Source organism: Magallana gigas, chromosome 7 (assembly GCF_963853765.1).
Source record: "Magallana gigas chromosome 7, xbMagGiga1.1, whole genome shotgun sequence".
Classification (NCBI taxonomy): domain Eukaryota; kingdom Metazoa; phylum Mollusca; class Bivalvia; order Ostreida; family Ostreidae; genus Magallana; species Magallana gigas.
The window spans coordinates 12,240,449-12,261,842 of NC_088859.1; the positions used below are offsets into that span (position 1 = coordinate 12,240,449).

Sequence of the window (21,394 nt, forward strand, 5' to 3'; positions counted from 1 at the left end):
GAGATTGGGAGTTTTCTGACAGTGACTTCAAGCCAATGGGGGATTAATGAAGATAAATGGTGCTTTTCTGGGAGCAACTTTGTAATACAGCTTCAATGGGGATATTTAGCTGCATACTTGCACACTGGTGAGCTTATAAAGATGTCACCCTCAGATTGAAAGCTAGTCAGAAATTTTCAGCTAGTTACATAAGACAACGCATGAATAACCCCAATTGAATCAACCCTTCCCTCCCACTTTGTTTCAAATATCAAATCTTGTTTTCCTGAGCTTTGAATATGACATTTCTGTAATCCAGACATGCAATGTAAGTCTCTCGGTAAGCTACCCCTTTCCTTGGCAAGAAAAATCTGGTGATTTTTGAGAAATTAATTTTTATAGTTAAATTAATGCAAACTTTACTGAGACTTATCAGCCCATCTTTGCCATACTGTGAAGTTCAGTACCTTGTACAGCAGTGATGCATGATGAAGCCCCGGAGTAGGTGACACTACCCCATTAGACTTTGGAGGGATCTTTAAACCTCCATTGAGCACCTGAAGAGGGCTTAGTGATTGTCTGGCAGACATAAACACATTGTCATACAAATGGAGAGATCATAGCTCGTTAGAAATGCTCCGGAGCTGTCCGAAAGTTGCCAAGGTAGTTAACAGGTAAATTTCTATTTGATGAGGACTGATGGTCCTGCATCTGTTCCTAGTTCTGACAGAAAACTCACTAAATCAGTGGACAGTCAATAAAGTTCTCAGCTCGTCCAGGCATCACAAAGGCAAACGGAAGCTGGAAAGACCACAAATCTGCATTTATTCTTCACTCAAGAAACTGTGACCGGCATGAGGAACATTCATAAAAGCTGTATGACTGAAAATGTTCATAAAAAATCTTTTAATGGACAAAAGAAGAATAACGGAGAGAACCATGGATGAATTGAAGCAGGAATCAGAATGGAGTCAAGTAAAGAACACAAAAACACAATTACTTCCACTTCAAATTATTATGAAGACATATTTAAGAGACCTATAATCTGTCTGCCAAAAAAGTGGCAAATCCTTTAACCCTTTCATAATGAGAAACCATGCATAAAATCATCGGGAAAAAATCAAGATTAAGTGTTGGTCTTTTTTTTCACTCTCGGTGCAATTGTACATTGATTTCTGGAAAAAAGCTTATAAACACTGACAGGATTGCTCCAGAGAAGTTTCAATTTGACTTTGGCACTTAATAGTGACTCTGCTATGGTCCGTAATCCCCAGCCATGAATACTGGTCGGGGTGTATTCCGAGAGGCTTCAGACTTGACAAGTCTTTGGAGTACCAACGCAATTTGGTAAAGTGATAAATATACAGAGGCCAGTCCTATCACCTAGGTTTCTATTGGTCCCTAAGCTTGTATAGCCCTCAGTCGTGATAACGACTAAACCCTAATATTCCTCATCGTCACATAAATAACTGCTTTCTCATCAGATAGAGCCCGAAATTTGAATACGGGACTCTACCCTGACAGAAAATAAATTTCTTACTTGCTGCTCCAATACATTCTTGCTAAACCTTAGCAAATAGAAGATTAGGGCAATTATTACTAGAACAGGTTCCCCAAACGGAAATACGATGCCCAATAAATATTGCAGCATTTAAATTGTCCGAGTGAGTAGAAAAAATGGAGATAAAACTATGCAATCGGTAATCCCTTCATAAGAATATGAAACAGAGAGAGACTTGGGAGAAACGTACATACAATGACTAGTAGAAATCCCTGCCTTTCTCTTATCATCAAATTCTGACACAAGCCTCTTTCAGACCTAAATCTTTGGCAATGCTTCTCTCACTCCAATATATCAGCTTCTGTATTAAAACTTGGTAGTTCAGTGCTCCTAAATCACTGAGCGAGTAATAAACTCATTGCAAGTGAGATTTAGATGATTTTAATTCTATTACAAACAATCTAGGTGGAAAATTTTCAGTAATCAATCCAGAACCATGAATAGTTCCTTTCATTTAAACAGTTCTCCTATTAAGTCGTTTATCAATATGATAACTGAGTTTCAAGTTCTCTAACTGCCAGTCCAGCAAAAGAAGGCACTTCCTTTTCAAGCCTCATCCATAAAACCTCATGGTTGTAAAAAACATAGAGTTCAATAAATTACCTAGGTAACTTGTTTACTCATTCCAACCTCGCCATTTCTCTTTTTATACAAGAGACAGTAATGAAGTTTTAATCAATTTTCACATTTATATTTCAAGTCTTTATGTGAAAGAGACACTTGAAAAATATTTAAATGGGAGATAGTGATCACAAAATGGCCTTTAGGAACCACTTGTAACTGGGATTATTTTTGATTAAATCTTTAAATCGAAATTAAATCACTCTTTGACAAATTGGCTGTCACAGAGCAGAAGTTGGAAGGACTTGTGGTTGCTTGTACGTGGGACAACGAACTACACACAAATTGACCTTTGACCTTAGGTTAGATACCCAATGTCATTATCTTGTCTTGCATTTACTGTACTTATAAATTTATATGTCTGACAATTTTCTTTTCATTCACAAGGATATAAATTTTAACTTTGAAATTTATATGATAGTGTTTTTTCAACTGAGACAAAATTATGTTACACATGAAACTGAGGCCATCCTTAACAAAATGGTTATTTGGAATTGCCGCATGGAGGTTTCTAGACCAAGGAAGAGGGGATTTTTTTTTTTCAAACCTGAAGTTTAACTTATTAAAAATATGTAAATAAAAAATTAAATAAATAAAATTCCATAAAAAAAAGTTCTTTATTTTTTGCAAGTTAAATTTAATCAACTGGGGTATGTATTTCAATGAGACAGAAGGCAATTTTAAACAAATACCGGTAGTAATTTTATTTTGGCCTGACTGTACTAAAAATTCATTATACAATTGCAAGGAACCCTTAGAGTTTTTTTGAAATACTGCAATTGGTGTAATTTTTAGTTTAGTCTTCTACATGTTTTTTTTTAGAAACACACTTTTAGTATCCTCTCTATGCCCTAGAAATCATGAGGCTATAAACTTGCGTTTCTCTTTTCATAAAGCTTTAAAATCATTTTTCTAAATGCTACCAACATTTTAGAATATATTTTAAAATTAATTAATAGGCAACATTGTTTTCTTTTCATAATTTTTTCAGTTATTGATAGATGGTATATGACGTATAAAGGTTTGAAAAAAGAGAAATCTACCTTTAAAAAATAAAACAAAAATTTTGTTATAAATATTTTAGGAAAGTAATCTTTTGAATTCAGAAAAATTGTATAAATTGAAAATAAATTTAAATATTTTTTCATAAAGAAATTAAATTACATTTAAACTGAATTGAATTTAATAAAAAATATACAGTCAGTAAATCTTCATTTATTTATTACTAATCTTAATATAATTAAATATACAGAAATATTTTAAAGTCATTTCTATGGTTTACACTTCTGATTCATTATTCTGGATTTAGAAACCAATATGTTATATTTTATAATCAATTTTTTTTAAAAATCGTTTAAATCTGTAAAATTTGCTTTAAAAAAATAAACATAACTGCTGATCTGCAGTTAATTAAATACAGTTTTTAAAGCAGCACGCCTATGACAAAACTTTTTATATAAATGTGCATATATAAACATTATTCATTCTATTTAATTATTCATTATATTTCAAAAGTTGGATTAATATAATGGATAAGACTTAATTGTAATGAAATTTAAAACATTTTCAAAGAATCTTTATAATAAGAATAATCATATATATATATTACACTTGTCAATGTCATTTATGTCACCAAATGTTTTACACTAAAATACAGAATTTGTGTATGTATATATATTGATTAAGAGGAAATTTTGCAAGTACATATGTACCAGTACAGATATAATATTATTTCGTTTTTGAATCAGTATACTGGTAAATACAATTGATAAAATAATTCCTTATTACTTTTATTATAAAAATCAATTTAACAAAGTTTTTTCACATACAGTTTGAATTTTAATCAGATATTCAATCCACGTACAATAAAATTAAGCTTGTTATAATTTAAAATGTTACAACTTTAATTTTTGGCATTATATATTTTTTTTAAATGAACATCCCTGAATTGAATGGTCTCAAAAGTTAAATTTTAGATTCAATCTATTCAGATTTTAAACATTACGGTCTGCCAAATTCTATTCCAGGGGCCTTTTTCTCCCACTGGTGTCAAAAAGGTTCCACAATACAGCCCATACAATTGGTCACACTACAGGCAATTAGCTTTTTATGACTCGGACCAATGGTCAGTTGATAAGCTGAGAACTTTAGCAACCTCATATAATCGACTATTGTTGAATACAAACATTCGATATTCAGATTGGCATCCAGTTCAGAAAGTCAAATCACAGGTTAAATAGTTTCATTTTAACTTAGCTATGTTAAATTTTAAAAAATCAAAATTTTTTATAAAAATATATAAAATCTTATATGTAACTACATTTTCTTTTATGAAAATTAATTTTTTCAAAAACAAATTTATTTTTTATTTAATTATTTAACATGTACCGGGTAGTACTAAATTCATTCATAATTATAGTTTAGTTATGTAATATATAACTGCATTGGCCATTTTAGTCAATAAATATTTTTTCTTTAAAAAAATGTTTATTTTTAACATGATAAAAAAGTAGATTGACACCTTATTGAGTTACAGGAGAAAACAATTAATATGAAACATATCATTAAATATCCTAACAGTTTACAGAATAGAAATTTAATGTTTCATTTATATTTTAGCATAAAATAAAAGCAAACAAATTCTGCTTAACAAATAAAGCTTTCTATTTTTTTTTTTAAAAAGGGTATTAAGTTCAAAATAATTGCTTTAGTAATTTCTTTTTCAAAACAATAAAAGTTTTTTAAAAAACAACTTACTTCTTAGCGTTCTTCCCTCATCAGGCGTTCCCCGGTCAAATTCTCCACCATCAGACAAGCCCTCAGAGTTGGTGACAGAGCTGATGCTATTGGGCCGTTCTTCCTTAATGTGGGCCGAAGTGTTTGATTCTGGGCTACCGTCCCCTCTCCCTTCCTCTTCTTTCGAACCAGATTCCAATTTCGGCTTCTTTGCCGACGGTCCAAAAGCCGAGTGATAAGAACTTTCAGAGTCAGTACTGACGGGTCGGAATGCACTGCTGGCTGCCGGGGGCATGATTCCCATGTTTCGGTCAGACCGTACGAAATGTGGCACCCCAGAGTACATGGGAGGGGGGAAAGGGTCCCCTGGCCTGTACATTGTGAATGGAGGATTCCCGTACGGTGAAACCATCTCTTTTCCGTCCGCACTCGAGGAGTATGGATGAGGTGGGGCCGCTAGGCGCCCCCCTTCATGACCCTCAGCCGTTGAAGCTAGGACCATCAGAGCTGGTGAGGTGAGGGGATTCGGAAGGTAGGACGAATTTTCCATTGAATTAAACTGGGAGGCTGCAAGGACAGCAGCATGGTGAGAGAGAAATGGCTTTTGCCAAAAATTAAATCGAAACATTGCAAAGTCAGAAACTCCACTCATATTCAACAAAACGAAAAAAGTTTAGATTTCAACAAATCCAAAATGAATAATATATGTCTATTTCTTCATGACACACATAAACAAAAATTATGTGTCCATTTCATCCAGTTCCTTTTGTCAAATATAGTTAGTTGTAAATACTTAAATACAGACTCTAAGGACAACCCACTTTTATTGAGGCCTGCTTGTCAATTGATAACGCATGCGTACTGAAATCTTCACATGCCATATATGGAAAATGTCAACAACAGCTTTTAGTTCAATATAATAACAGGAAATTTTTACACCTTTTAGAAAAATACGGCAAATTTTGTAAAGTTAAAGCCATTTCAGTGCGTATCTTCTCTAAAAAATAAGAATTCAGTGTTGTTCAGTGTAAGATTAGGATGGATATATTTTCGCAACATTTGAATGTCTACATCAAGTATTCCGTCCTACCTATTAATTTTAGGTTTTGAAAAACGTTTATTTCCAAACACACTTAAACAAAAATAAGAGTTTGCAAACAATCATTGATATCAATTTTATCTATAGCAAATGTAAAATGATCTTGAAATTTTGAGATGACATGTAATTTTAGTGGATAATATTTACCTTTAATCTAGTATTACTGGAAAGAATTTCCCTCTATGTTGATGCCTCGTTTTCAAAATCATTTCCATTATTAGAATTGTGGGATATAACTGTGATAAAAATAACTCAAGGAAATACCTTCTCGCTTATTTTTCATCGTGACGTTCTTTCATATTGACATTATCGGAATCGTTATAATTAAACTATCTTATTCCAAAGACTAAATTGATTTAAGTAATGGGTATTTCATAATTTGTGCACTTTCCAGGAACAGATTCACTGTATACAAATATTCTTCCTCAATTTACCGTACTCCAACCTCGTTATGAAAATTTTAAATTTCTACTTTCACTTTCCCAATAACGTGAAGCAAACGGCAATATGAGTAATATTTACATTCAGGAACCCCCGACCACTGGGAAGGTAATAAGTTTTGATAATATTATTGTGTGATATCTAAAGTTGAGGCAAATAATAATTCTGAAATAGAATTAGTGACTCATTACGAATTTCTTCAGAGATGTGGTCAGGCCAGAAAAAAAATCAGATAGAAAAGTTAATACACAGGAGAAAAAATAATTCCTCAGATATGATTACTTATTAACTGTTCATTTTTTTTCACACAAACCCTTGTGGTCAGTCAAAAAATCACATGGGAAGCGGAATTTGTAATTTATCTCTAAGATTTTGAAAAGAAGAAATACATATTGCAACAAATCATTTCAATACATTGTAATTGTACTTATTTGTGACAAAACGATACTTGCAAATGTTAAATTCTAAATGATCTATTTCTCTGCAGTCAGGATTGTCTCTAAAAATTGAAAGAGAAGGAAGAAATAGAAAAGTAGAAGGGGGTGTCTGAGGGTCTAGCTTGTAGCGAGATTGTGTTTAAAATGCAATACATGTAAAAGCTGGGTAATTTTGTCATTATAGGTGGGAGAATTCCCCGTCCCATGAGTCTTAGAGACAACCCTGTCTGCAGTGGATCTCTGATATATTTCAAACCAAATTACAGCAAGTTGTTTTTACAGGTCCTGCTCATTACCTCAGCTGGAGATCTGGATATTGAGTTGTGGTCAAAAGAAGCACCAAAGGCATGTCGGAACTTCATCCAGCTCTGTATGGAGGGATACTACAATGGAACTGTATTTCATCGCGTTGTGAAGGACTTCATCGTGCAGGGAGGCGACCCCACTGGGACTGGAATGGGCGGAGAATCAATATATGGGAAACCATTCAAAGTCTGTTGATCTTAACCTTATACCACTCTTACCTGAAATGGTTACAAAATATGCTAACTTTCTCATCAATTCTTTTTTTAACCTGTATTAAATAATTAATAAGAAGAAATTAAATTAAGAAGTTGTTGATAATAATTTTTTTGTGAATAGTACTATTTATACTTAATTTTATGTCTTAAACCTTGCAGAAGTTTAGGAATAATGTTGTAATAATAATCCTTATCATGTTCTTTAAGGATGAAACTCACACTCGATTACGGTTTGTGAGGAGAGGCTTAGTGGCCATGGCAAATGCTGGTCCAAATGATAATGGCAGTCAATTCTTCATCACAATGGGACCAACTCCGGAGCTCCTGAACAAACACACAATATTTGGAAAGGTAATTTAAATTTTGATATTATTGTGCTTATTCATAATTAAACATGTACCATCATTTGATGATACCAATTTATTATAGATTAAGAAACAGAATACAGAAAGTTAAGAAAACTCATTAATTCGTCTTATTTAGCTCACCTGAGCCAAATAGGGGGATCATGTTTTACATAGTAATATATAGAAAAAATCTTTAAAAATCTTCTTCTCAAAAACTATTAAGCCAGGAAAGCTCAAATTTAAGTGGAAGCATCCTCAGATAGTGTAGAGTCAAGTTTGTTCAAATCATGGTCCCTGGGGGTAGGGTGGGGCCACAATTGGGGGATCAAGTTTTACATAGGAATATATAGAGAAAATCTTTAAAAATCTTCTTCTCAAAAACTATTAGGCCAGAAAAGCTCAAATTAAAATGGAAGCATCTTCAGGTAGTGTAGATTCAAGTTTGTTCAAATCGTAGTCCCTGGGGGTAGGTTGGGGCCACAATTAGGGGGTTAATTTTTTATACAGGAATATATAGAGAAAATCTTTAAAAATCTTCTTCTCAAAAACTATTAGGCCAGAAAAGCTCAAATTAAAATGGAAGCATCTTCAGGTAGTGTAGATTCAAGTTTGTTCAAATCGTAGTCCCTGGGGGTAGGTTGGGGCCACAATTAGGGGGTTAATTTTTTATACAGGAATATATAGAGAAAATCTTTAAAAATCTTCTTCTCAAAAACTATTAGGCCAGAAAAGCTCAAATTAAAATGGAAGCATCCTCAGGTAGTGTAGATTAAAGTTTGTTCAAATCATGGTCCCCGGGGGTAGGGTGGGGCCACAATTAGGGGGTTAATTTTTTATACAGGAATATATAGAGAAAATCTTTTAAAAAAATTCTTTTAAAAACTATTTGGCCAAGAAAGCTCAAATTGGCTTGTAACCATCCCCAGATAATGTAGATTCAAGTTTGTTCAAATCATGGTTCCTGGGGGTAGGGTGGGGCCACAATGGGGGATAAATTTTTATATATGGAGAAAATCTTTAAAAATCTTCTTCTCAAAACTATTAGGCCAGGAAAGCTCAAATTTGAGTGGAAGCATCCTCAGGTAGTATAGATTCAAGTTTGTTTAAAGTCCAGGGATATGGTGAGGCCACAATGGGGGATGAATTTTTACATAGGAATATATTGAGAAAATCTTTAAAAATCTTCTTTTTAAAGACTATTTGGCCAGAAAAAAGCTTAAACTTGTGTTGAGGCATCCTCGGGTAGTGTAAATTCAAGTTTGCAAAATCACAGTTTCTAGTGATAGGACGGGGCCGTGATGGCGGTTTGAATTTTTACATAGGAATATATAGAGAAAATCTTTAAAATTATTCTGGGAAAGTTTTCGGTCCAAAACTCAGTACTTAGTGTGAAAGCACAAGTTATGCTGATTTAAGTTTGATGAAACCATGATTCCCTAGAGAAAAGTTGGGCCATGAAATGGTTATATATATAGGAATAGAGAAAAATCTTCTTACAGGTACAACAACAAAAAGGGCTTGATATTTACCAAAAAAAAGAGGTGGATAAAAATTGGCAGATTTTCAATTTTTTTTAGCAAGATCTATTGTACTTAGTTGTCTGGATATTTTGATACTTTAATGCTAATTTGATCAGAATTAAGGCAATTGTTGCTCAGGTGAGCAATGTGGCCCCTGGGCCTCTTGTTTTCCAGTTCTCATCTTAAATTACCTAGTACATTTTCTATTTCGTATGCAATGAAGAAACAAAATTTTGCAAAAATTATAAGTGATTTTTACTCTTTCTAACAAAATATCTTTAAATTAATTTTAAAATGATAGAGAAGAAAACGTTGATTTAAGATCAGTTATTCTAAAATATAACCTTGTAAAAAAATAAATCTGGTTGGTTGATAAATAATAAGATGCTTAAAACACCAGTTTATGTTGCGCTTTTTAATTATAGATAACAGGAAACACAGTATATAACATTGGGAAGTTACAAGAAGTAGAAGTAGACGAGCATGACAGACCCTACCACCCCCATAAAGTCAAATCAGCCCATGTAAGTATACACCAACAACAAAATAAAATGGCCGGATCAAGAGTAAACAGAAAAAATTTAATATTTCTCAGTTTTATATCAATATCTTCATCTTAGTCTGTTTTTCTTAAAATCTAAAAACTAAATTTTTACAAAGCAGCGTAAGCATGTATGATTTTATAATCAGTTTTATTGCATATTGGGAGTTTTAACCCCAATTATTTCATCACAAATTATCATATATTATGATTTTAATATTTAGAATTGCCATTTTTCAGATTTTATCAAATCCGTTTGAAGATATTGTCCCAAGAGTAAATGCAGAAGACAGAAAATCAAAAGATTCAAAAGAAGAAAAAGTGAAAAGCAAATCCAAGGCCACTAAGTATGCCATTTATTGTCATTTCTGATCAATTTTGTACAGTAAAAGGGAGATAACTCTTAAATTACAAATTTTACATTATGAAATTTCAGTTTTTATTGCGTTTTTATGACCTCGGTTATCAAATTATCATCATTCTTTAAAATATTTATTATTATTTATCAAATCACATTCTTTTTTATTATGATTAAATGTACATTAAGATTAAGTAGTTAAAAGCACAGTTAAGTTAAAGCAGAGCAATCTGTGATTGTGTTTCCTCTACAGGAATTACAAGCTGCTCTCTTTTGGGGATGAGGCAGAAGAACAGGAAGAGGAAGTAGATCTGGTATCCAAGGACTCAAAAGGGAAAGGTAAAAGCAGTCATGACCTCATTGATGATCCAACCCTCAGCGCAGAGACAACCGAGATAGATTCAGAGGAAGTCAGACAGAGGCTAGCACAGCCCCCTAAGGTTGGTCCTGAGAAATTCTACAGTTCTAGTTTGATGATCAAGGGCAGTGATTTGACTTCTGTGATTTCATCAATATTCATTTAAATACTAGTTTTCACAGATTTCATTGTGAGGCGATTCCATGAAATTGAATGTCTGTTGGAGTGATGTTTCTAATAGCATATCCTATATTGATAGGATCATTGACCATAAATATATGTGTCCTTGGATCTATGGTTTTCACTTACTTACTTACTTATCCTCTCCATGCCCCAGAGGATGCATGAGGCCTATGGTTTTCACTTTATCTACATAAATTGATGCCTTTGATTATTTATGAAACCGCAGTATTTTCAGCTCTTAATTTAAAATAGGATTTAATGTTACTGTCATTTTGTCTGTCGTTAAAGACTGTAAAATTTATCAAATGTCAGATTTTACATTCATTATTAGAGACAAAGTATCACTAAAAGGTATAAATCATCTGTGAAATCTTGTAGAGTATATCAGAAAGTAGCAGTTCTCTAAGAAAATGAATATTATTACTGATTAGGTTTGTTACTGACTGATTAAGATATATATCAGGTTGATCAATCTCATAGATAGTGAGGCTAAGCCAAGTTGTCTATGAAATTGATCAACTTGATATATTTCTGTAGTCATCAGTAACAAACCTAATAAGTGTTTTGTTATCCCCAGGACTATCAAGTGACACATTTATTCACAAAAAGTGATAATCTACGCAAACCCATGTACAAGTTCCCTAACATCTTGTCCAATTTAATTCATTTAAACTCATCAAAATTTTCAATCTCACCTTTCAAATACATGTACTCTTGAAAATCTTTACTTCACCCATGTTTACTTACAATGTTTTGTTGCTGTTTAATTTTAAACGTTTTCTCCCTTTCCTGTGCAGAGATTTGAATAAATATCACAGCTGCCATTTTGTTCTGCTCTTGACAAGAATGTGACATCAATATTCAAAGGGTTACAAGTCAAATTTTAAAGAATTTCAAAGGGCAACTACTCCAAAAATTCACGGCATGCGGTTTCTGTATTTAATAATATGAAATGTTGAAATTAGCAGGCAAAGTGTCGGCCAATGACGTATATATATCGCCGGGTATTAATTCTCACCGCACATACGTGGAGATATATGAGGCAGTCACATGCTATGTTTAAACCAATGAAAGTTTGACATTTCAGTCCGAGGGAAAACAAATACATACCGGTATATAGTTTGATATTTATATTGAGAATTCTTTTTACCACAGGAAAAGAAAGCAAAAACCCCACCCCCAGATGAAGAGAGTGAAAACAAGAAAAAGATTAGCAGAACGTATGTTATGTTAATGATCAGATTTACTGTAGATTCCTTATTTTACATGAGTACTTAATTCCGCGATCCCAGTGTTTTGGATCAAAACGCAAGAATATAAAATCGTGAATGCGGAACTTTTACCCTTATCTCTTATAATTCTCAAATCTCAGAAAATAAAAGCGAGATTTTAAATTTTGTGAGGGGGGCTTCTCGGGATTTTATGCGGATATTATTTCCTCGCGTTTAATTAGGAATTTACAGTATGTCAATTTGTAAAAATGAGGGCCATTTAGTGATTTAAACATGAACAGTGAAACACAGTCAAATATAAATGGCTGTTTTGATTAAATTATATGTCATTTTGCAAGCCACTGAATTTACTGATGATTCACTGTAAACCAACTTTTATTCGTGTGCAAGAAATGTTTGCACATTTCCCGAAAGCCTTGTTGTCGGGAATATTTCTCACCTTGAACCAGTCCTTGAAGTATAGTTGTTATAACAGCAAATGTTTGGACAAAGCTTTGTTGTAAAAATTTGTCGCCACAAACCAGTTAATCCCCAGGAAATCACCAAGTAAAGTCATCACAAATAAAAGTTTGTTTATAAAACGTTTGATTAAAACATTTGACATGCAATGAATGTCATTGACTTATGTGAAAAAAATAAGTATATGTATTATAAACCTAATGTTGGATGTCAGTTGTCAATCCAGTTAATTAACCATTATTCTGTGATGCTTCTGTTGGTACAATGTTTGGTAAATCCAATTACAAGTACATGTGTAAGATATCTAAAGGTAACAAGCTCTAAGAAATCAAAAGAGACATTTGTATAAGAAGTAGTGGTGGATTCAGTAACCTTTGGACTGAAAACCAAAAGGGTTAATCCATAGGTACATGTATAGGTTAATCCATAGGTACATGTATAGGTTAATCCATAGGTACATGTATAGGTTAATCCATAGGTACATGTATAGGTTAATCCATAGGTACGTATATATGTTAATCTATAGGTACATGTATAGGTTAATCCATAGGTACATGTATAGGTTAATCCATAGGTACATGTATAGGTTAATCCATAGGTACATGTATAGGTTAATCCATAGGTACATGTATAGGTTAATCCATAGGTACATGTATAGGTTAATCCATAGGTACATGTATAGGTTAATCCATAGGTACATGTATAGGTTAATCCATAGGTACATGTATAGGTTAATCCATAGGTACATGTATAGGTTAATCCATAGGTACATGTATAGGTTAATCCATAGGTACATGTATAGCTGCTATACTAAAGCACCATATGATTTTTTATCGAGCATTTTGGTTTTCAGTTCCCCAAAGCAGAGAGGAGATAGGTTAAATTGATAAGATGAAAATCACAAGACTATTCAAAACATTTTAACTTCCGGGGTGAACAATTGGACAAAATCTTAAATATCAGTTTGTGATTGTACTCTCTGCTGATGGATGTAAAATATATATGATTGATTATTACAATCCTTAGAACACCTGAAAAATAATTTTTTTTAATACAATGTACCTGCAATTTTTTCTCAATGCAACTTTACCGCACTTTTATTACCTATACTTACTGGGTAAGTTACAGTCTGTCCATGGACTTATTCTTGGCTGATACAACTCTAAGATGGAGAGACCTCTACAGATTCCTAATTAAATTCAAGGAATTAATATCCTTGTCGAATAGCTAGAGGCCCCAAAAGTTGTAATTACTGTAAATTCCTAATCAAACGTGAGAAATTAGTATCTGCTTAAAAAGACAAGAAGCACATCTTGCGAATTTTAAAATCTTGCTTTTATTTTGCAGACAGATGTAAACTACATGAAACTATAATAAATGTTTTGCGGTCGCGATTTCATATTCTCATGATTTGACGCAAAACGGTTGAATTGTGAAATTAGGTACTCACATAAAATAAAAAATCTACATTAATTTGAAATTGTGATGAAAATTTAACGTTTGCAATTTTATATTCTCACGGTTTAATCCAAAATAGCAGATTTGTAGATAAAGTTCTTTGTGCATATAAAGAATCTACTGTATCCTCATGGACAGTTACTTGCAAACCTTTCAAATGTATTATTTTCTGGAGTATCAAAATATGAGAAAAAATAACATGTACAAATAAATGAGAAATTACAAGCCAAATTTATTTAATATAAGCATCAGCAACATTTCATTTATTACAGTAAAACATGGTTACACAGAACTCACTTTTAATGAACTCGTGCTTGCAGGGAAGTCATTTCATTCCATCTACTCCTAAACTGGTATATATTTGCCATAATGATTAGTAGGTGATCTCTGTCATCATAGATTTTGAAAATGTCAAGGGTCATGCAACTCTTGTCATAGAAAGATGTTCATTCAAATGATATTTTTTAAACACTTTTTTCATTCTGTACCTTGTAAAAAAGTTACCCATTTGATCATATTTGGTTTGTTGACCATATGTCTGTCTGTAAACTTGTAGCATCTCAATTTATTCTTAAACTCCACTTTGCTAATTTCAACCAAACTTGGCAAATTCATATTTCCCATGGGTAGGTATATGGCATCATTCATTCAACAGTTATAGGGTCAAACTATAGCATGTATGCCTAAGAGTCATCATGTCTTAGAATTTGTTAATCTTTGGTAAATACCAATACTCCACAACATCAAACGTAGTAAAATCAGTATCTACTTCTAATGTTGTGGTATAACAATAAGATATTTTTTTAGAATTACATGTTATGCAGCTTGTGAGACAACACAAAATTCAATTTACCTACATTGAAACTACGTCATATGATAATCAGAATACTGTATGACATCAATTCTAAAGATTGAGTTCAAAAATTAAAAGAAAACTTTAAAAGATTTTTGCATTTTATGCTACAGTAATACAATGTATATGGATCTGCAAAATTTATAATATTTCATAATAAACTATTAAAGGAATTATAATCATTCTTTGAGTATTATGAGATGATAATTTTGGTCGGAGCATGGTCAAATCCAATAAAGCCCTTCCAGCTTAGTGATAGATTTGAACACGCTCCGATCGAAATTATCACCTCATAATATTTAAAGAAGGATTCTTTATTACTTATATTTGTATAATTTTCAGCAATTGTACGAGTAAATATTGGAATATTGACACATTTAAGTAATATTCATTTCTTTTAATTACATATACGAAAACAGCACTTGCGCCCCAACAATACATCATTTGTAGGTCTCTACAATACAAAATTGAGTCATAGTGTTATTAAAGACAAAGACATTGAAAAAATGTAAATATTTCATAATAAACATTATTTTCTCTAAAATTCATGTAACAGTACCAGTTTTCTTTATGCAGACACTGTTTGTATTTTTGTTACCATAACAACAAATTATCATCTAATAATACCCGTTTCTGTGATAAGAATGATGTAATTACTAAATGCACCGATCAAGCATGGTTAATGTGATAAATGGAGTCCACAGTTAATATATGGCATGATGTGATTTGTTTGACGTAAAAGCCAATATTTATCAAGGTAATCCACTGTCATATTGCTTTGACTGGAGAAGAGAAACAAATTTTCTCTGGTTAATGAGGAGGAGGCAATATATTTAGCAATGTTTAGATTTGAAATAAGGTCAAGGGTTTTTTCTAATTATGTGACACACATATTAGATTGTTGCTGATATATCATCATCACAAATTCTATAATTGGTTATTTGATTTTGGGGTTTTTATTTTTTCTTTAATAAACAATTTGAATCGCAAATAGAAATTTTTGAAATTATATTTTCAGTGAAGAATTGCGCTTAGAGGCCAAGAGGTTGAAGAGGGACCTAAAGGGATTGAAATCTGAAAAGTCCCAAGATCAGAAAGACGTACCTGAAGAAGGTATATAAATTTACCAGATCATTCCAGGTTCTTGCATGAAGATGCATTGTTGTACAACTGGGATTATATTTGAGTACAAGATTTTTTAATAATTTAAGCAGTTTCTACTTTGTTCCCATATTTTTAAATAAAAATAATAAAAAATCCCAATAGCAATTTTATGCAGTACTTATACAGGCATTTTGCAAAATTATACAAAAACAAAGGCCGATATGGGTTTTTTTTGCGGAAAAACTACAAAAGCAAAACTCTTTATCTTTTAACCATATTTCATTTACACCAATTCTAGTATATTTGCAGAGTTTCAAGAAAATTGTGTGGTTTTTAGTGGAGGTCATCTCAAAATATTAAATTATATCAATTCTATGTAAGAATCCATGATTTATAAGAAGGTCTGGCCATGCATAGGAACCAATTTTCTTTATATTTCATACATGGACACACCTAGATGTAAAATGCAAAAAGACACTTAAAGTTGGGTGCTGGGTGTAACCGTTCACGGTTGCCATGGTAACTGAGGCTGAAGATGGGAAATTAGAAAAACTTACCTACTTTGTAGCCATATTAAAAGGTTTTGCCCACTAATGTAAACTATCAAAGACATAAAACAATCTTTGTTCTATTGTGAATTCTTATTTCATAGAACAAAATTGATGGAGAAACCAATACTTTTAAAATGTTACCATGGAAACCATAAGAAGTTTTTGAAATTGGTCTTTTACATTTTGTTACCGGGTTTTCCAACGAAAAAATCCGGTTATTAAAATGGTGAAAATGGCGGGCGGGCGGATGGGCGGGCGGGCGGCTGCCAAAAGGGTACCCTCATTGTATGGATAATTCCTCCTACAGTTTTCAAGATAGGAAGTTGTTCTTTTGCAGATCAATTGTACATATATCAGAGGTGTGCATATTGCTAGGATTTTGATTTCCGATAATTTATCGAAAAAATACCAGCTTTTGAACTTAGTCATTTTTTGGCAAAATATTGCATATAGGGTACCCTCATTGTACGGATAACTCCTCCTACAGTTCTCAAGATAGTAAATTGTTCTTTTGCAGATCAATTGTACATATATCAGAGGTGTGCATATTGCTAGGATTTTGATTTCCGATAATTTATGAAAAGAATACCAGCTTTTGAACTTAGTCATTTTTTTGCAAAATGTTTCATATAGGGTACCCTCATTTTACGGATAACTCCTCCTACAGTTCTCAAGATAGGAAGTTGTTCTTTTGCAGATCAATTGTACATATATCAGAGGTGTGCATATTGCTAGGATTTTGATTTCCGATAATTTATGAAAAAATACTAGCTTTTGAACTTTGTCATTTTTTGGCAAAATGTTGCATATACATGTAGGGTACTCCATTTCACTGGATAAGGGTTGACATGGATTATGGATACAGTTTACATAAATGAAAACCCGGTTTGCTGTCACATTGACAGCTTTTCACTTGTTATTAGCTGAAAAGGGAAATTATTTATTTTTTTATATCCTTACCAATGTCCATGTGATATTCATTTTATTTATGAACATTGACTCCCATTGCTATGGTAACAAGACCAAGAAATAGAAAAAACTGAAGAATTAAAGATGATTTTGAAATGTTGTAACTTTTGAATTTAGAAACTTTTAGCAGTTGTTTTTGTTGGAACTTGTAAAAATATGCCTAACAATTTTTTGTATACTATAAAAACTCTGTAATTCAACATAAAAGCGTTGTTGCTATGGAAATTAAAGTTGCGTAGAAAATCACACAGAAATTCTTAATTTTTGAAAAGTCCATAGCAACAGTAACTATTTTCGGCAAATGTCAGATTTGTGTCACATTGCTTTTAAGTCTTGTACATATTTGATATTTTCTCACCAATTGATATATTTTATCTATACTTTTTATATAAATAATACCAATTCAAAAATGACTTAAAATATTAGAAAATACCTTATTTTTCATCTTGTTACCATAGCAACAGTTCTCAAATCAGTTTAAATATTCACCAATTTTTACTATATATTTTGAGCATTACGAATGAAGACTGTATAATAAAAAAAAAAGGAAAAATTTCCTCGAGGATAGAATTAATTTCAATGGCAAATGATTTTTACTTTTTCTTTTATGTTATTTCTTATAACGCACTCCTACAAAGCTTCATTTTATCGTAACGCCATAAAAGTACAATGGCAATGCTCCCCTACCATAAAACGGAAAAATGGTTAAATAAATAAAGATTTCCTTGAAAAATCTAAATATTTATATTTGTTTTTTGTCTATTGTGTTTAATTTACTAAATGATATTGATAAAAATTCATAAGAAGTATTAATACATTGTATTATATTGGTCTAAGAATACCCAAAAACATGTGCATTGAAACCTAAAGTCGGCCTCCTTAAATGGCATCATGCTCACAATTGATGACATAACACCTGCAGAAAATATTCTGTTATCTAAATGAATTTGGCATTCACAAGATGGAAATACATGTAATGTCTTTTTTCATGAGGTATGTAATTGGTGATGTCTAGAAAATTTCCTGCAAATTTGCTCTTTGAGTTAAAATAGATTAGGATGACGTATAAGCTCTAACGAGCCTTCAGTCTCTGAAATTTAATATTGAAGCATATAATCTTTAATGAAACTTCTAAGCTACTATCAGAAGATAAGATGATCTTATACAATTTTAACTTCAACAGGTTGCTCTGAAATCAATATTTCCTTAAAGCAGTCACAATTAAAGAAAATAGTGTCTTGTGTCAATCATAAATTGAAAATTAAAATTTTAGAACCCGAAGAAAAAAATGAAGTTATAGCTGCATACAAGGCAGAAAGACAGAAATACAAAAAGGCGAAGATTAAAAAAGGGAGTGGAAGGGAGGAGGCCACTTTAGCACTGCTGGCAAAGTTCCAATCCAAACTTGAGACAGTCAAGAAGATATCAGGGGACTACAGTGATGAAGAAGAGGCCCCAGAGGGGGAAACAGAGGCTGAAGCTGCAGGAGATATGTCATGGTAAAAACACTGACAGTTGGATGATAATTCAGCTGAAATAGTGTTAAAACAATGCAATATTTATTACTCTATGATTATTCAAAATGCACATACAGGCTAGGTTGCATACTTATTGCATACTTGCCCTGCTTGTTATGTCAATGTTATTTTGGTTAAACCATTTGTCACTTAAGAATTTGAGTCTTGAAACTTTTTATTGAAAATGAGATTGGGGGGGGGGGGGTTGCAAAATACCCCACTTTGCCTTCCTTGTTTTTTCTTCATGAACAGTTAATAAGTTCAAAATCCAGGATATCGTTGCCTTGTTTTCAGTGCCAGTGGTTATTGATTGGATGCAATGTGAAACCTTCATTATAATCTTTTATTATCTTGCTACACAAAAACACTCTAAGACACGGGAAATGGTGCAGATACAGACTTAAAGTGTACAAAGCCCAGATTTGTCTTCGATAAACATGTATATTATTTTGATGAAAATAGCAATTCCCACTCACTGTTGATGACTGTGCAATTTTTTTCAGAATTTGTTTTCCCATTCCACTATAAGACAGTTCAAATGAAAGAAGAATGTTGGTGTCTTTTGTATGCATTAAAGTTCATTTTATGAACAATTTTTTCATTTTTCTTTTTCAGGATGACTCACAAGCTGATATTTGAAGATGAAGAAAGAAAACGAAAAGTGATTGATGCAAATGTGCAAGAACTTGATCGTTATGAAATATACGACCCACGAAATCCCCTCACTAAACGCAGACGTGAGAACAGCAAGCAGACGATGAAAGAGAAGAAACATAAGACATGACATGATGTGTAAAATGATGGAAACATTGTCTTTTATCTGCTAATGTCACTGTTTTAATATCCATGAACTAATAAACATGCACAAACCAAACAAGCTGTGAAGATTTTTGAAAAGATTTACATGTACTTACTAAGTAAAGGACTCTCTCTCTCTCTCTCTCTCTCTCTCTCTCTCTCTCAACACACCCCAATAGATGTTCATACCTGCTACTGTAAGGTATGTAGATTTTCTGTGGTGCATGTATGACTCACCCAATGGGGTAATTAAAATTATTGCACAATGATCAGTTGCAGCATTTAGAGTTAGGTGAAAAAAAGGAATTTCTCTAATTTATATCAGAATACAAAATTTGGTGAAAATTACTAAAACAGATTAGGTAAATTGTAAAAAAGGAAAAAAGAATTAAGTAAAGCTCGAGGTTGGAAAAAATGAACTGTTCTATGGGTATCACCAATATGAATCTTTCTTTAAAATTCAAAACTAAGCTAGAATAATGAAATCAAGATCAAGGAGATGGTCCAAATGAAAGAAATAGAATACAGTTGAATTTTATTTGGCTTGAAAGTAAGCAGTACATCTTGTACAGTTTTTTGGGAATGAGCATCTTGGAAAGTTTCATTAAAACTGAGCTAAATGAAAATAAGGAACAGTGAAGTTAAATTCATACTGTAGGGAATGGAAAAATTGGAAATTAAAGACTTGGATAAAACTGCTTTCATCTATGCAACCATAACTTTGTATTAAGGGTGATCAAATAATTGGAACAGTCTATTTAATGAAACTGTAAATATGATATAGGATTAGTGGAGTCAAGGTCGTATAAAGGGTCAAGATCAATATACTGTGACACATTTTAATACTGCAATACATATCTTTATATGAATTTTTAGAAGACATATTTTAACCAGTTCCTTTAAAATTGAGGCTAATGAAAAATGAGGGACAATGAAGTGGAGGTCATAATAAAAGGTCAAGGTCAGAAACAGTATGAAAGCTATCCCTATTCATTTGTTTGAATTATATTTGGCAGCTTCTTTGAAATTGAAACAGAGGTACGTAGATGGTAAGAAGGACAGACAGCAGGCATGGCAAATACCTTATTCTCCACCTATATACATGTACATGGCATGTTATACAATTCTTGGTCCCAAAATCTAGCATTTTCTTTTTTTTATACCGGTAATCTGAAATAAGGGAAATATGATACAGAACACTAGATTTATCTAATTAGCTGTTTAAATCCATATAAACAATATAATAAGACACCTAAGAGATGAAAATTTCTCGCACACGTTGATGTTATTTAGTACACGTCTATGCAGGTATCTCCTAAGTTCAATCATCGGCCATGTTATATAAATGTGTGAAATTATTAAAAAGGCTCGTGATTTATTTTTTTCCAAAGGTTTGGCAGGTGAAATGAGGCCACTGACTGCAGAAGATGCAAGATAAAGACCTTGACCTTTCATTAACTTTGATGAAATCATCATAAGATGATCAATAGTAAATAAATACACATTTTATTTAAACATATTTATATTTTGAATAAGCCCCCCCCCCCCCCCCCCCATTACATGTACCTAATTTTGAGTGTTTTAAACGTATTGCTGAAAACGAAGTCTACGTAACCCATCGTCATCAAAAGGGAAATGGAACTATGACATATAAACCCCCGTGGGTGCAAGTGGGGGAAAAAGTCTGTCTTATTTTGTGAATATATGTCCTTATTCGTATGAATTTCTGTCTTTTAAATATTCCCAACTGT

General features: G+C 32.4%; 2 protein-coding genes across 3 annotated transcripts in view; one reads left to right on the forward strand and one right to left on the reverse strand.

The window, feature by feature from the left end:
- LOC105339296 (E3 ubiquitin-protein ligase RNF220) overlaps positions 1–6,265 on the reverse strand; it is a 19,819-nt gene extending 13,554 nt beyond the window's left edge. Inside the window, exons 1-2 of one of the 2 annotated variants that reach the window (XM_011444768.4) lie at positions 6,144–6,265; positions 4,919–5,464 (exon numbers count right to left, since the gene is read on the reverse strand). In XM_011444768.4, coding sequence (XP_011443070.3) covers positions 4,919–5,447 — 529 coding nt within the window. In that variant the 5' untranslated portion in view covers positions 5,448–5,464; positions 6,144–6,265. Of the gene's footprint in view, positions 1–4,918; positions 5,668–6,143 lie in introns of those variants that run through there. The other variant, XM_020071809.3, reaches the window with a different exon arrangement.
- Positions 6,266–6,389: 124 nt separating this feature from the next.
- On the forward strand, positions 6,390–19,722 carry LOC105334511 (spliceosome-associated protein CWC27 homolog). Its single transcript, XM_066066680.1, has 10 exons — positions 6,390–6,545; positions 7,157–7,366; positions 7,603–7,746; positions 9,688–9,786; positions 10,044–10,150; positions 10,415–10,601; positions 11,858–11,922; positions 15,723–15,817; positions 18,602–18,827; positions 19,461–19,722. The coding sequence occupies exons 1-10, from the start codon at positions 6,504–6,506 to the stop codon at positions 19,627–19,629; spliced, it is 1,344 nt and encodes a 447-aa protein (XP_065922752.1). The 5' UTR covers positions 6,390–6,503; the 3' UTR covers positions 19,630–19,722.
- Positions 19,723–21,394: the final 1,672 nt, after the last annotated feature.